Source organism: Platalea leucorodia (assembly GCF_965183815.1).
Source record: "Platalea leucorodia genome assembly, chromosome: 1".
In the NCBI taxonomy this organism is placed as follows: domain Eukaryota; kingdom Metazoa; phylum Chordata; class Aves; order Pelecaniformes; family Threskiornithidae; genus Platalea; species Platalea leucorodia.
The window spans coordinates 68,634,059-68,648,422 of NC_138823.1; the positions used below are offsets into that span (position 1 = coordinate 68,634,059).

Consider the following 14,364-nt stretch of genomic DNA (forward strand, 5'->3'; position numbering starts at 1 on the left):
AACTTCTGTTCTTACATCAAGACCAAGCCTCTACCTACGCCAAGAGTGGCTTCAATATTGAGACACTATTATCTGCTCTAACGTGTCCCAGCTTTTTAAGTAGCTGGCTGTTCAGCTAAAATTATTTACCTCCCACAGCACTACCCAAATGACCAGGCTATCTACTTCCAACTGCCCTGCCAATACCGACTACATTTGCTTGTAGCCAGCAAGATTCATCTGGAGAAGGCAAATGAAAATATATTTTTGCCACAAATCTCACTCCTCATATGTAGCCTGAAAATCTCTTCTCTTCTTCTTTTCCCTCTTCCCCAGCATCGCAGCACAAAGATCAAATTCATTTCCTCAATTCTGAACAGAAGGCTTGAAGAAAAGAGATAAAATTACTAGTATATACAGCATCAGTGAGATTATTCCTGAAGTAATAGATCAAATTCTAGTGGCAGCACTTTGAGAATGAAGATGACAAACTGTAAAAGATTCAGAAGAAAGCCACAGGAATGCATAAAAAGCTGGAAAAGAAAAATGAAGAAGCTCAGTCTGTCTAGTTTAATGCTCAGAGGCAGCTTAATCTGTTACTTCCTCTATAATGGATGAAAAAAGGATTTCTAATAATACCAAACTTTTGAACTCATTGGTCAAGGAAAACACACCTTCTACCCTTCAGTAAACTATCCCCTTTAAATGAAATAACCTTTATTAGATCAGTTAAAAAGAGCTGTTTGCTGCTGTAACTGCACTAAGGGCTTCTGCGGACATTGAGATAACACCTCCTGATACCCACCAGTGACATAATTGTGCCAGCCATGTAGACCTGCCTTGAGTGACAAGGCCCTAGGGACATAGTACTCCCACCGTGTCACTCCTTTTGTTTACATCATACAAGCTGTTATTTGTGCCAAGGTCAAACATACCATTTCCAGAGAAGTATTACAAAAATGACTATTTTTTAAACGAATGTTTTTTTAAAAATACCTGTACTTGTGCTACAAGATCTTTGAGATGCAATAATCTAATTCTAAAGGGTATTTAATTCTGATAATACTGACACTGATCCTGAAAGGATCTGTATCCCAAAGGCAGAACAAAATTAGCGTTTTATTCCATTAGGCAATTTGAAAATTTTAAGAAAGCAACTATGAATGCCTTTGTTCTTAATTAAAAGTGGCAATTCTAGGTCTTCTCCTCATAGAAGCACGTTGCATTTTCATAGGTGGGCTGGCTTTCTAAAGTGCTGAGCATCCAGCAGTTCCCACTGATGTTGACAGAAAATGCAAATCACTTGGTGCTTTTGGAAAGCAAATAGGTTCAGGGACCTAACTTGAAACTCTCTTTTTTTTAAAAAAAAGAAGCAATCTGGAGCTGATACCATTAGTATTCTTCACAGCAAGAAATGAGGAGCAGAGAGGAGCTTGGCTAAGTTTAAAGATCTGGAATGCAAAACTTTTTGTATCACTTTCTCTATGTAGTGGTAGCTATTGCTATTTAATTTCTTTTACTACATCGCATAAATTCTTCCTGCCACTAGCATATCCCTCCAGATTAGATTGTCACCAACAACATGGAATTTGGTCCTGCTTATAATTTTTAGAAAGGGAGAAAGTGGAAGGGGAAAAAAAGAGAAAGTTGGCTCTCTATCTCGGTCAACCTCCTGTAAATTATTAATACTTGGGGCTCTCCGAATTCACAGGGGAGAGGGGAAACCAAAGCCCAAGGTGCTTTTACAGAAGTTTAATATTATATGAAAGACCCCACAGAAATGCAGAATTTAATATTTTTATACTATATGTGCATACTAAAATATCTCTATATGATGCTGTTAAGATACACAGGAGTGCATGTTTGATAATCACAATGCTTGAAAAATGTTACGTGTTATATTTTGTACCACACTAAGCGTTAATCTGTCAAAAACTGTCACTTTATATAGAGTAAAAGTTGTAAGGAAAAATATGTGTTCTTTGCTAGAAAAACATTAAATTCCCTGTGAAAGCAGGAGCAGTAAACAGTGGAAAGGAAGTTAATTAACATCCCAAAAGGGCCTCTCACTATTCCTCCCTGGAGGTTTTGGACGTAAAATGGTTACTTAGACACCTATTGTGTATATGAATCTTCACTTAATTCTGTAGTTCAGTGAAGCTGCAGCAGAAGCTGAGGCCTATGGTAAATGGTAAATTAAAATACATAACTACTTTAAGGAAAGAAAAGATGGAACAAATACATTTTTTTAAAGATACATGGTAGTGATTCTTTAATCAAAAAACCTGAGATTCTGGAAATAACTTAATCAGGCAGACAGGATGAGTTCCTCTAATGGAGATTGTAGCAAAATGGTCTTACAAAAAAGGTGGATGTAGAGAAGAAAACGGGGTTCAGCCAAGAATTCAAAACAACTTCTGCAGAACCAACTACCCAGTGAAGGAGCACATGAATCCGGCAGACCCAGCTTGCCAAGAAGCAACTAACAAGGTTTTCACGTATGGTCTGTGACAATCTGAAGAAGGGAAGAAGACTTCTGATTCCAGCAGGATCTAATCCATCAGAGCCCTTCCTACAAGGCTGGATCCCCTGGATAGCCATAAAAGAGTCAGAAAGCCTTGGTCACCCTGCACAGCCCGCCTTGCTGGTGATTTCCCAGCTCTGTAGCCACGAAGGGATTGCAGGGAGAGCAGCGTATGCAACAGCTGAGAGCTGCTGCTCTCACAGCATCAGCAGTTACAGGGTCAGCAGAGTTTAAGCTGGAAATAGCAATGGACTTTTAAAGGGATTTCAAGCAAATCACAGAGAAAAGTTTTCCAAGGAGGAGGATTTTGGGGGATCCCGAAGACAAGATCAGAGGACTTTCTAAAGTACATAGTCTAGTTCACAGTAGAGCAGGCAGAAATCCCCAAGTGAAATATATGGCCTATACTGTAAGAGCTGGATAATCCTAATGGTCCTCTGATCTTAGAAGTCATTAATTATTTAAGAGAAGTACCATGGCCATAGTAGGAAACCTAAGTTTTCTAATCGTATCCCTCAAACTCATGATGTTCACTTTAAATCAATTAGTCCATTATCTTGGCCTTCATCTCTCAGGAGCCTCAGTAACAACAATTCGGACAGCCCTGCTGAATTAGCCCTTATATTCTTCGTTCTTGGTGACTATTATTTTCAGAGAGAAGGTGGATATTTGCCTTTAATTTCTTAGCTTTCATTTTCACATTTGAGAATACTAATTTGGAAAATACTACAGATAAAATTGTTAGAACTAAAGGTCGATGATAATGAAAAACTAATGGCACAGAAACCGGACATCAATCACTAACTTGGCAATGAGATTACATGGTTATTCCATCACAAGGAAAAAAAAAAATGAAAAAAAAAATGTTTGCCAGTCAGTATGTCCTGTTTCCACTCAGAAGGCTGTATCAAGCATCCCCCAAATACAGCGGATCTTACCCACAGCAAAATCCTCAGCAAATAAAAGAATCCCTGCCTAGCAAAGAAGACATCCCACAAGTGTCAGTGACATGACAAGACACAGCATGACTGAAAATCTATTCCAGCTATTTTTAGGGGCACTACCTTCTTTAAGTTGGAGCGATGCTGTGGCTGAACCAGTTTGCTTCAGGAGTCAGGCTACTGGTCCATTAACACTGGAGCCAGGGGACCATGAAAGCACTGCAAATCTCATTTCTAGCTCAGCTAGATCCACAAATCAGAGAACAGTGCATCTGGCTCCTGAAAAGCTTCAGGCTCTGTCGCTGTTATAGTTCCAGGATTCCTAGTACAAAAACAAATTCAAAAAATTGTGACGTATGTGCACTGTACCCTCTCAGTTTGGAATCCCACAGTCTGAAATAGAGCTCCTGGGATATATGAGGCTGCTGCATATCAACACGCATCTGCACAGGTCCGAGTCACACCCATGCTGACTGGCCTCAATGGACTCTGCTAGCCCCAGCTGCTCCAAAAATTATGTGAGCCAAAATGGATCACGGAGGGTTTTCCTCTGTTAACTTCCACCACTTGATTCCCTGAGACAGACCTCCGTATGCAATGGTTCAACTCTTCCTAAGGAAAAGTATCTCTTTTCCTGTAATAGCAATGGCCTCACTTGAGTTTCATGAAAGAGCTGTTTGGCTCCCGACTTCTGCAATTTGCTCAAATGCATTGTTCTTCCACCATATGCCATGAAAACAACCACAAAGCAATGAAACTGAAAGCAGAGAACAAAGCTTGAGACACACATGCATCATCATGCTCAGATCATTAACGTGAGGTGGTGTTTTGTAGCCTTGACATGTGGTGCTATTTATGTTGTCATCCCAAATAGTTACGTGTATTTAATTAAAACAATATAAATATTACATTGACAGCTTTCTGTGTGAATGCCATCATTAAATCTCTGTCTTCTATCTCCTTCCTCTCCCTTTTCCTATCGCAAATATTTTCTTCACAGTTATCACCAGGATATTACGCCCCATCTTTTCCACAAACTTGAGTAATTCACGCTGGTTGATAACCATATCAGAGGATAGGGCCTTCCCCCTCTTTCTTCAAATGTAAATGGAAACTCCTTCCTGGATTTATTCAAAAAATATTTTTTCCCTGCTGACGGAGCATGTTTGGCATTTGAATCAAAAGATTCCATAACAGTGTGTTTTGCAGCATGCATTGGATAAGTTATACATGAAATTGCAAGACATATGCCAGAAAATGATACATTGGCTTTAATCTCTTTGCAGAGATATTTAGAGGATATACATTCTGCAGGTCTGGGATCCGCACCCAGAGGAGTGGGTGCAGTGAATACATGATTTCTCTCCTCTCCCCACCCACATCTTAGCATCGGCGGAGAAGCCAGCATAGAATTAACATAAACACTTAACTTTTAGATTATTCCCTCCAAGTTTGCAAAACTCTAAAGCAAAAAGAGGTTACGTCGCAAATGGAACCATATTACGCGAAAGTCAAAGGGGACACTGACTATTTAAAGAAATATGTCCCTTCCAAGCAGAACGTCACCAGCAGAGTAGACAGTGATCGTCATCCATACACGTAGCGTATTGCATTTTAATGCTACACTCTTTGCATATATCAGACAGCACAAGTACTTGGTCATATTTAAAGGTATGAAATTACCCAACTACTTCAACATATGCCAGACACAAGCTCATCTGACGATACAAGAACACATGTCTGCCAGTTCAGTCTGCTGTAAACTGGACCCTCTTTTAGACCCTGACATCTCCTGTGTATTCAGCTGACTGTTACTCTTAGATGAGCACGACAACCCCTTATCTGTCCCATTTTGAGCACTACTTTAAAAACGAAAATAAGGCTCCAGACAATTTAGTGCTCAGAGCACACACAAGCGCGTCAAGGCTCACCCCTAGAGCCCTGACTTGGCTTTGGTACACCATACTTCTCCGCACAAATCCAGCTGCCATCAGAGTGATTTGAATCTATGACTCCTAAGACAAAGGGCCTAACCTACACATCGTGTGATTTCTTTCTCGGGGGCATGCCCTTGCTCAATTCTGTTAGGGCAGAGTTTGTCAGACGGCAACCGGTACCCGTTTGTCCCTCTCTGAGGACCATCAGGTGCTACTGGACACTGAGCTCCACACCCTTGGATAGATACCTTGTTTTGCACCACTGACACAAACCTGCTCTGCTGTTTCCAGAATATATTCCCCATCCTTAGCAAAAGTAAATGTGACTCGTACTTCAGCTTCCAGGAACAAGACATGAGTTGACTTTGTCGACATCATTCATGATTGGACTTTCTGGAAAAGGCATCTTTATTTGGTGGCTGAGGGTCTTTTTTAACTTAGAATAGCTGGTAGGAATGACCCAGACTGGTGCACAGCCTGTATAACTTTCTTAAACTTTGAGGGTGGCACTTTCTGCTTAATTACAGAATAGGAATAGGCAAATATGTATTAAATGCCAATAAGTTCACATTTTCCCTCAGATTTTGTGGAGTCCTGTGCATTTTCCAGAGCTCACCCTTTTATGCCAAGCTGCTATTTAAAGGTATTAGAGTGTATTATTACATAAAGATGAGATTATATCAGGATTACCACAAATTATTTGTAGTAGTTAGAGAAAATGAAATAATCTCATACCCATAGTATGAATATTCTTCCTCCTTTGTGATAATATACTGCACTTACTTCTGGAAGGTATTTCTTTTAGCTTGTCAAGACTCACTTTGATCTTCAGAAACAAGTGACAGAATTCTAACTTGCATACGCAGCTTTCTTGACTATACGTGTTTAGATTCAAAACAAATTCAGCCTGTCTGTGCACCACTTGCAGCACTGCTCCTACAAGAAATCAGAAAATATATGCCATATTCGAGGGAAGATGTCCAGATGCAGAAGGGCAGATATCCAACTTCCATTAAAGCCCTTGTCTTCTTCCACTATGCCTCTTCCTCTAGTTTCTGCATGGTCAGTTTTTGCCTGATGCAAATTAAATACCGTTGAAATTGATAATACTGTCTACTAGAAAGTTTAATTCCTTTATTTTAGGGTTATTCTGCTTTTTTTTCCTCTAACAGATGTGTATCAGGGCACTTAAGCAGAAATCATCTTTCCTGATTTACATGAAGTCGTGAACTATATCTAGCGCACGTAGAGCTTTTTATTTCATTATTTTGCAAAATATTTTTTTGCATTTTCAACCAACTAAAGTTACAATCACAGGGACAGGAAAAAGAAGAAATATTATATCACAGTTATTGATCCAAAGCCATAAACTATCAAGCACCCTTAACTTCTAGGACCTGGTCCAAGGGCTGTTGGAATCAGTGAATTACTGCCATTAATTTCAATGGGTTTTGGATGAGAGTCTTTACAGATGATCACTTTATAAATTCTCTAGTTTCTAAAATAACGTAATTACGAAATTTTGCCTGAGTCTCATCTAGAGTTTGCTCCCGCTCTCATTGAAATGGGCAGCACAAATTAAAGTCACTAACTTAGACCAGAGTTCTGCAAACGCCTACACCTGAGCTTCGTTTTATTGACTGCGCCTACGTAGGAATATCCAAATAGATAAAGGCATGCCCATGGGGTAGCAAAACCAAACCGGATCAGGATCGCACTCAAACACATTTAACCATGAAAAATACTCAAGACAGAAGCCTCTGCATTTTTATGTACTTGCTGTAACCTGTGGTCATATTTTGTAACACAGATGTCATTCACACAATCACAACTCACTGAGACATAGACCTAGGATTGTACTTAAGTGCTTAATTCGGTTTAAATGCTTTGAAAAACACTTTGAGCTCATGTGCTCAAAGGCTAGCGAGTTCAAATGCTGACAAACAACAGTCTAACTTAGAAGGCACACTACAATTCTTCAGATAGTTGATCAGAAACTCAAGGCATTATAATGCTTCATTATACAAATCAGATATATCAAGCAAACTAAAATATTCAGTTCAATCCTGACAGAAAACTACCTGAATGCATAATAAAAAAAAACTAATTTGTTTATTTTCATTATTATTTTTAACGAGGTTTTTGTTAAAATATTATGCAAAATTGCAACACAAATATCAGATTGCAACAATGGGAGATTTTGGAAAGACGTGAGGGAGAATATATGAGTTTCTGAATCACTGCCATACATTTCCTAAGCATTACAAATATACAATTCTTTCTCAAGCTATTAAAAAATCCCATGTGTTCAAGGCTCCACATTCTCTTTTCAAGAGCCAACAATGTCACAAGCACCACCTGCGAAGCCCTGAGAGGGAGAACTACTCCCTGGTCTGTGATTATGCAATGATAAGGATCCAGGCCCTTCAGGCATATCTATTTATTGGCGACCTCGGAAAACAGGCTGAGGACCAAGTAGGCATGATGAGCCATCTACCCTTCTGCTTACCGTAAGTGCACTGAAGGAATAAGGTAATGTCTGAACCGAGTGAAAAAGTTTGCACTGCCATTATGTATTTAATGGCTATTCCAGCCATTAGTCTATTCCATTTTGGTGCAGTCAATCTAGTGCTCTTCATGAACACTAAGTTATTTACTTGTCACTATTAAGCACGCAATAATGATCCAGCCGTACTCCAAATATATACATTTGCCTGACTTAGCATTCCATAACCATCCATTTATTAATTGCTTAAAAGCATTCAAAGCTACACAGCAAGCTGGCAACATGACCCTGGTTCTTTTTGTCCCTAGAGTACAAAACAGTAAAAATGCAATTTTTAAGAAACTGATACTCATTCCAGAACAAATAGGGCATTTTTTCCTAAATATTTTAATGCTAACTACCTAGATCAGAACCCAAAATCTGTATTAAGAACTTCAGAATATTTTGACTGCAATGAAGTGCAGCACCTTATCGATTATGTTGTTACTGTATGAAGAAGGGAGATCTTGCCTAGGCTTCTCTGCTTCCTATGCATGTGTTATTTTTGTAACAATTCCATCCAAGGGAAGGATTTAAATAGAATAATGTAATGAAAACGGGATTAGGAGAACTGTAATTTTTTTCTAACAAGTACCTCACTTTATGAAACAGGTAATGCCATTCAGAAAATCCCCCATAATTCTTTTCATTATGATTGCAGAGTGCCCTGAGATTCATTTTTTTAAGGAAACAAACTGCTACTCTAGGCTGATCTTGCCTGTATTCGCTTTCATTATCTCGGTCTTGTTCACACAACACAACACGACGACAGCATGCTTTCTCCCAAATTACATCTTCAGCAATATTGCCCTCCATGCATTTCTGCTCAGACATCTCTGAAAAAAATATCCTATGACAAATGTATGTCAACAAAGAGCAGCCACCCTAGAAGGAGAGGCTTTGGTAAGGATTTTGGGGGACGGAGGCACCGTCACGAAGCAGTACAGCCTGTCATCGCTGCCCTCAGCTTGCTCCCCCCGGACCCTGAGAATCGAAGGGGAGAAGACAGGGGCTTCCTTAAATTACAGCCAGGAAGATTTTGCGGTAGTCGCTCGCTTTACCGGGGGTTGTCTTGGAAATGAGCGCCCGACGCCGGCATTACACAAGAAACGACTGCCATCTTCAGGAAAGCCTCGATACTGAATCGGCACATACCCTCCGCAAACACTCGGTTATTGAAGTTCTGACCAAAACCAGATGCAGTTGCGGGTGGCTGCTGGTGGGAACCAACTCAACAAAGCCCTGGCCTCGCTCCCCGCCTCTCTCTCTACCAGGTGAAGGCAAGATGTTTCCCGGCGCAGCACGGCGCAGGGCTCCCCTCCCGGCCCCGCCCGCCCGCCGGCCCCGGGCAGCAGCGGTGCGGTGCGGTGCGGAGCGGGGCACCCCGCCGGCATCCCGCCGCGCCGCCGGGCGCTCCGCGGGCGGAGGGACCGCAAATTTAACTCTTTCCGAGAGCGCCCAGCCGCTCCCGCCGCGCCAGCCGGAGGAGAGAGAGGGAGGGAGGGAGGGAGGGAGGGAGACCCGACGAAACCCTGCGGGAGCCTCCCCGCCTCCTCCTCAAGCTACGGCTGCGGCCGCTGCCCTTGGCGTCCCGGCGCTGCATGGGACTAAACGGGGGCGGCAGCGTGTGCCCCTTGGCGGAGAGGGGGAGTAAAGCGGCCGGCGTGCATCTGTTGCCGAAGCGGTCGCGGCTGGGAGAGGGATGCGGCCGCAGCTTTGCCGGGCGAGGGAGCGCCGGCGAGAGGCAGCCTTCCTCCCCGCCGCCTGCCTGCGTGCCAAGGGCAGCGGCTCCCGGCCCCAGCAGGCGGACACCCCCGCCACCCGGGCACCCGCCCGGGCCCACCCCCGCGCTGCGAGCGGCCCCCGCCGCGCCGGGCAGGGGCGGCGGCGGGGCGAGCGGCGGGGCGAGCCCCGGCCGCCGGGGAGCCGCTCCGGATGTGCACGGCGAGGGCGGGATACGGCCCGCCGGCTCCACTTCCTCTCCCTCCGCCGCCGGTCCCCCCGCATCTGCCGGCGGCCCGCGGGGCCGGGCGGGCAGGGCGGGCTCGGGGGCGCCGCGCACGGCCCCCGCCGGCAGCCGCAGCCCCGGCCCGGCCCCGGCGTCCGCGCTGCCCTTGCGCCCCGGCACCCGCAGCGCCCCGGGACCGGGCGGCGGCGCCTCCCCCTGCGCCCGGCGGCGCGGGGCCCGCGGCGGTCCCTACCTCCGTGTCGTAGAGCCGCAGGTCCAGGAAATAGGGGTTGAGCAGGGACTCGTTGCGGATCTGATCCATGGCCAGCTGCACGGCGGGCAGCACCCCCCGGCCGATCTTGCTCTTCTGGTCCTCCTCGGACTGGCTGAGCGGCATCAAGCCCATGATGGAGATCGGCGTGGTGGCGTTGGGGGGCAGCCCGGCCGCCCCCCGGGAGCTGCCCCGCGTCCAGCCCCAGCCCGGCGGCGCCCAGCCCAGGCACAGGAGCAGCAGTAGCATGGCAGGGTTGGAGGTGGCAGCGGCCGGTCTCCGCGGAGAGGGATGCATGCTGCTGGATGGGGGGGAGGAGGAGGAGGAGGAGGAGGACTGAGGAGGGTGGGGGGACGGACAGAGCGGCGGAAGGGAGCCGAGCCCCTCTCAGTCCGAGCGCATCCCCCGGCGGCAGAAGCCGAGGCGGGAGGAAAAGAGCCGCTTCTCTCTGCTTCCCCGGGAGCCCCGGGGTCTCCTCTCTCGTCCCCCCCTCCCCTCCCCTGGCAATAATCCTTCTGGCAATGGCGCCTACTCCTTCCCAGGTCTGCCAGCTGCAACCACCAGGAGCAATAAATAAATAAATAACCCCCCCACCACGCACACACAGGCACACTCCCCACCACCCTCCTCCTCTCTCCCCGGCGGCAGAGCGAGGGAGCGGGACCTGCCTCTGCCTCCCCGGCTGCTCTCCCCCCTCTCCGCTCAGGGAGGGACAGCACCTCTCAGGCGCGGAGGGGGGGCCCGAGCAGCCCTCATTGAACACCTCCCTCCTCCTCCTCCTCCTCCTCCTCCTCCTCCCCCCTCCTCCTCCTCCTCCTCCAAAAGGAAAAAAAAAAAAAAAAAGGATGCTCCGGCAGAAAACGCCGAAGAGGAAAAAGCCCCCCCTAGAGCCGGGGAGGCGGAGGAGGGGAGCGGTGCCGTGCCGAGCCGAGCCGAGCCGGGGCGGGGGTGCTAGTGCCGCATTCCCCGGGAGCCGGGGCAGCGCCGCGGGCGGGAGGTGCCGCCTGCGCCCGTCCTTCGGGTCGGGCAGAGCCGCCGAGCGGGGTGCGCCGCCCGGGGCCGGGGGAGGCAGAGCAAAGTGTGCGGCGGGGCCGGGCCGGGCCGAGCTTCCCTCACGGCATCAGCCCTCGGTGCCGGCGGGGCGGGCAGGGCACCTTCTGCAGGTGGCGGTCGCACCGCGAGCGCGGGGGGACGCCTGGGCGCGGGGAGGCGTCGCCGTGGCCGCTGCCCGCCCCGGCCCGCGGAGGCGCAGCCGCCCCACGCGCGACCCGGCACACGCACACGCACACCACACAGGCACACACCACGCACACACCACGCACGCACACACACACACACGCTCCCCGTCACAGCCCTCCCTCCCCCGCGCACAGGCGGTACGCAAACACGCTCCCACTCCGGCTCCGCACCTCCGCCCGCCCCGCGCGCACACGCACACGCAGAGCCCGGGCCACGGCAACTCTGCGGCAGGCAGCAGCCGGGCGGGTTACAAGAGCAGAAGTCGGGATTTTTAAAACTGTTTGTGTTTCCCCGCAGAACTGGTGGGTTTCTGGAGCCGGGCTCCGCTCGTGGCTACAAAAAGCTACGGCTGCGGCAGGACTCTTGAGTTCCCCCGAGGGCTGCCGCCGCTCCGCGAGTAGCTCGGGGCAGATGAGCCCTTTCCACGCTTGTTCTCCCAACTAGTTACCTCCAAATCTCCGGGGATGTGGGGCATACCCCACACATTCCCCAAGGCTTTCTGCCTTGCTCCCAGCGTGTCCCCCCGCCCCGGGGAACACACTCGCACTGCCCACCCTCCCACCACGGCTGGCGAAGTCCCCGGGCGGCGCTGCGCCCCTTTGCAGCCTACTGCGAAGCCCCGGGAGGGGCCGCGGGTCGCCGTGTGTTTCAAGGCAGGTTGATCCCACGCAGGAGGGGTTACTGGCAAAATGCAAAGCTTTGCTTAACCCTGCCTTAGGCACCTCACTTTTTATACAGATTCATAATTTTCCTGAAGTCGCTCACAGCAAACCTTTGAAGATCAACCTAAAATACATCTAATTTATATCACATATGCGATGGTGGCATCTGTGCAATAAATTGGAAAGAATCTTCATGGATTAATAAATTCTAAGATGATCATGATCTGACCTTGGGCTAACCAGTAATTTTATAACACTCACTGCTTTACAGCCTTTCCCTGGGAATGACGTCCAGCAGTGTTGACTTAAAGACACCGGTAATGAAGAGTCCACCGCATCTCTTGATAAATCTTTTCAATCATTAATTTGCTAAGACGTGTATCTCACATTCAGTAACAGTTTGTCTTATTCCAGCTTCCAACCCCTGGTTCTCATCGTGCCTTTATCAGCTCAAGGGGACAGAGTATTGGTGGTCTCCTCCCATGCACATGGGCTAAGATTAATCACTGCATTTTACTTTTGTAAAATAATTAGAGTGACTTTCCCTCACCTCAGGAATCATTCTTGGAGGCATTTCCAAGGCACCTTTCCTTTTCCTGCTTTATGTGTGAATTGGCCCTTCTGACTGCAACCTGTCAGCCCTGGGCCACCAGCAGCCACCTCAGCACCTCCCTCGGCACCAGCTGCTTCCAGGGGCTGGGCAGGTCAGGAGAGCTAATCCCTACAGGCAAACAAGCCAGTTTGTTGTCCTTGTGGGGCTGCCTCTTTATGGAATAATCTACACCGTGTTTTGAATCCATACTGCCTAAAAGCATGACCTACTGCTTTGCTCCTGTGCACCTGGTCTTGCATTAGGGTAAACCAAACTATGTGCTTTATTTGTACAAGTGACCTGTCTAGCAGTTTCTTTGTCACCTGCAAACTTAGCAGTAACTTATTTTCCTCCAGAAAATTAATTATCATGACACCAAGAACAGATCTTCTTAGGATGCCAACAGGAATAGATGCCATATTGATTTTGTATAATGTTATTTTTAATCAGAATTTTGTATGCTAAATGACGTTTCACAATTCTCAACTTGATCTGCGATAGATACCAAGTTTGTTTGTCAAAATCTGTTTCACAGAAAATCGTTCTTCACTGCTTGTATCCTGTATCATTCTGTGATTTTCTCCAGTACTTGGCTACCAGGGCTACAGCTGCTTGGATCACTTTGATTATCATTTTACAATATTGGCAGTATATTAACACACACACTCACACTGTCTCTGGAATGTCATCAGCTTTCTAAGCTTTTTTTTTTTAAAAAAGCAATTTTCCAGTTTTTCAGAACTCAGTCTTTCTGAAGGAAAGCTTGGGTCCAAGTTATGTGGTACAATAGAATTAATACCTTGAATATTATTAGTGACTGCTTGACATCCTTCTTTGTTACTGATGCAGCAGCAAATGTCCCTTTGTTATTGTAAGAATCAAATGCATCTCCTCGCTTCCTTCCAAACACAGGTCGGAAAGAGTTACTGCGCAGTTCCATTCAGCGTAAAGCTCAAGGCTTGCCCTTGCCTGGGAGGCAGAGCCCAGCCGCCGGTGATGCCGGCGCAGTGCACCGGGAAGTCAGATGCGGGGGAGGTGGGGCAAAGAAACACGCCTGGGAAGTGCTATGGCATGGAGCTAACATGGAGTACAAAACCAGTTCCAAAAGCAGGCCCAGGAAACCAAGATTTACCCCTATTGGCCCAGAAAGCTAAGGCAGACTTTTCAGAGGTAGTGTCTGATGATACCTTCCTCATTTTGGGGGCCCTTGGCAGGAGATCCTTTCTATACGTCATTCTGTGCATCATTCTGCGCATAATGGGAGCCCTGGGGTGACAGTTCATCCTGTATGCGTGCTTCTGGTTTGAAGGTGACCACCTTTGGTCAAATGAATCCCAGCTCCTGTGTCTGAACTGCAGAAGTCTGGAGTATTGCTGGATATCATTGAAACCAAGCAAAGCTACACTTCAAATTAGAATATTTAATAACGTGGTACTTCTGACCTTAATCTTTTTGTCACTGCATTCCCTGCCAGTAAAACAGGGGTGCTCTTCCTTCAAGGTCATACTGTGAAGACAGAGTAATAAATATTTGGGAAACACTAAGACACTGTAGCATTCAAGTTCCATAAAAAAAAGCTAAGAAAATAACCTTTATTTTTCAGGCTAGGGATTTACTATGGGGAAGTAAATAAGGCCATATATTGAACAATGAGGATTAGGCAAAGTAAGCCTCTCAAAATCCTTCCTGTATACTCAGTGAGGCATGAAAAAGACAGTTTCCACAT

General features: G+C 46.9%; 1 protein-coding gene across 1 annotated transcript in view; it reads right to left on the reverse strand.

The window, feature by feature from the left end:
* Window positions 1–10,442, reverse strand: part of GABBR2 (gamma-aminobutyric acid type B receptor subunit 2) — a gene marked incomplete at both ends in the record, with an annotated part of 482,647 nt that extends 472,205 nt beyond the window's left edge. The window contains one exon of the mRNA XM_082312677.1: window positions 10,128–10,442. Within this exon, the coding sequence (XP_082168803.1) occupies window positions 10,128–10,442 (315 nt within the window). The remainder of the gene's footprint in view (window positions 1–10,127) is intronic.
* Between the last annotated feature and the right edge of the window lie 3,922 nt (window positions 10,443–14,364).